At 46.3% G+C, this 2,500-nt stretch overlaps 1 protein-coding gene across 1 annotated transcript in view; it reads right to left on the reverse strand.

Annotated features, from left to right (window-relative positions):
* prkceb (protein kinase C, epsilon b) overlaps nt 1-2,500 on the reverse strand; it is a 106,010-nt gene that overhangs the window by 19,959 nt on the left and 83,551 nt on the right. The window contains exon 11 of the mRNA XM_062519493.1: nt 1,791-1,945. Coding sequence (XP_062375477.1) covers nt 1,791-1,945 — 155 coding nt within the window. The remainder of the gene's footprint in view (nt 1-1,790; nt 1,946-2,500) is intronic.

Below are 2,500 nucleotides of genomic sequence, written 5' to 3' on the forward strand. Positions count from 1 at the left end.
GCATGAGAGAGAGGAGAGGAGTGAGTCATGGAAGTCAGATAATGAAATCCAAGATGGCAACTTATTCTGAAGCTGATGTGAGCAGACCTATATAAAAGAAGAGCAGACCACAGCAGCAGACATGTCAACAGACGTCAATGGAGGACAGAAAGAGAGAAGGAGAGGAGGAAGAGGAAGAGGACAAGAAGGAGGAGGATGAGGAGGAGGAGGAAAGGAGGGGATGTGAAAGGTAAAACAAGGTGGAGGGGAGGAGAGGGAGAGGAGGAGGAGGAGGAGGAGAGGAAAGCGAGGGAAGAGAATGCGGTCAGAGGCACAGGAGCGCCACGGCGACGCCACGCGTAGTGTGTGTGGCTAATGACACATGGACAAGAGCATAAACAACCCGGCCTGGAACACATAAATCATCCCATCCTTCAGTAAACAACCGGTAAACAAAGAGCGGTAAACAGCGTCCCGGTGCCCCCAGTGCTGGGCAATGGGGCTGTTACCAGAAGTGTTGTGACCCCTGGTCGCCAGGTCATGTGACCAAGACGCCAAATGGAAATAACAGTGGCACACAGGGCGCAGTCTTTCACAGAAAAAAAAAGCCTGTCACAAGGCGTCACCCTGGCGTCCATACTTTGGGAAAAAGACCTTCATGGAGTGTAAGATGTTCTCATCAAAGCAAAAAATGGTGCCTTTTTCTGCTACAAAGAATTCGTATGCTGGCCAAATGGGCTCTTAAGTCCTGAAACCAGTTCTTCAGCACAGAAAGGTACTGTAAAGCTTAAAGGTACACATCACCTCAAGCAACATGTTGTCAGAGGGTTTTAGGAACAGTTGTTGAGGGTAAACCACTCACTTACTCAACATAACATTTCAGTTACGGTACCCTTGTGTGATTCTAACATTTGAGTTCCTCTCATATGGGGAGAATATGAGAGACAAAATAAAAACGAATGAAAAACCAGATATTCCTCACTAGAACTGAATCTAAATCGACTGCAATAAATAAGGCTGGGACTTTCAAGCGAAGGGCTTGATTACCTAATGTCATAAGAATGGGGGATAGGCTCATATTTTTCCAATCATTCTTCAAAGCGCCATGGCTGAATTTAGGCTGCATTTGTGGTCAGTTACAATGATGTTTTGGGTTGAGGCTGCTGGCACTGGACACAGTTATGGTGTTCTTTCTGGTCCAGCACAATACTGTGATGTCTGGACTCACGGGATTCACTCAAAATATCCCCTAAAATAGCCCTGAGGGGCAACGAGGTTGGGACCACCAAACACATCAAGCCTCCTGCTGAATGTTGGGAGAGCTTTCAGAGTCATGTGTCATGTTTCCTCTAAGGCAACAGCAAGCACTACTCTTAACTTTGAGCCACATACTGCCAGTTTACATTCAAATATAAATTCAAGTTACGGTGGTGTGTGAACTAACTCGTATACACAGTTATTCTGTTAATATAACATTAAAAAAATGTAAAGAGCGTGCTCTGCCTGGCTACACGTGCGTGCACTGTCTGGTCCACAGTGCAGAGAGGTTTTCCATTTTATCAGCGTGTAAATCAAACCCGCTGACCTTTGCAAAAGACCTTTGCAAAGCTAGCGTGAGGCAGGCTGTACCAGTTCAGCAAATGGAAGTAAGCTGATAAAAGCAGCTAATTCCGTGTTTGAATGATTCTGAGAAAAAAGGCTCGAGGCTGATGGATGGCTAGAGAAATGTACATTTACAGAGGAACAGATCGCAAGGAGACAGTGCACTGGTGGGGGGGGGGGGGGGTATAGTTAAAGATCAAGGAAAGCACCTGTAGATGACTCCGTGCTGGTGCAGGAACATCAGCGCCGACGTGACCTCGGCCGCATAGAACCGAGAGCGCTGCTCGTCAAACTTCCTGGAACGCTGGATCTGGAACATCAGATCTCCTCCGTTCACGTACTCCATGACGAAGAAGAGACGGTCCTGGGGAGAGAACACAGGGAGGGAACGCCTCTGAGTGGAATCAGATGACTGGAGACGCCGCACTGTTTGGATTCAAATGGGAATTTTGCAGCATTTTCCCAAGCAGACATCAAGTAGGGCCACTTTAACATTTATTTATACACACATTATATTTATACTGTGCTTGAACACTCACTCAAGTGAAACTACTAACTAAGCCTTGCAGAAGACTACAAGATACCTCACGTTGTAGAATATATTTGTTAAGTGACAAAGCGGCGTCCCCATATGACTAGCAGTCTCATAGAGACGGCTCCAGTAAACACAGTGGACTAAAAATGCGGTAAATTGAGGATGTGAAGCTTTCCCTCCCATCCTCCCATACAATATACCATCAAGAAGAATAATGGGTTTAGTATAGGCGTGGATGCTGCATGATGATCCACACTGTCACACACACACACACACACACACACACACACACACACACGCCTGTGTACACACACACACACACACATACACATAGTCACACACAAAATTGCATATGCATTTAGACTCGTCACACGTGAGCAGACA

The sequence above is a fragment of the Sardina pilchardus genome, chromosome 18 (genome assembly GCF_963854185.1).
Source record: "Sardina pilchardus chromosome 18, fSarPil1.1, whole genome shotgun sequence".
Taxonomy (NCBI): domain Eukaryota; kingdom Metazoa; phylum Chordata; class Actinopteri; order Clupeiformes; family Clupeidae; genus Sardina; species Sardina pilchardus.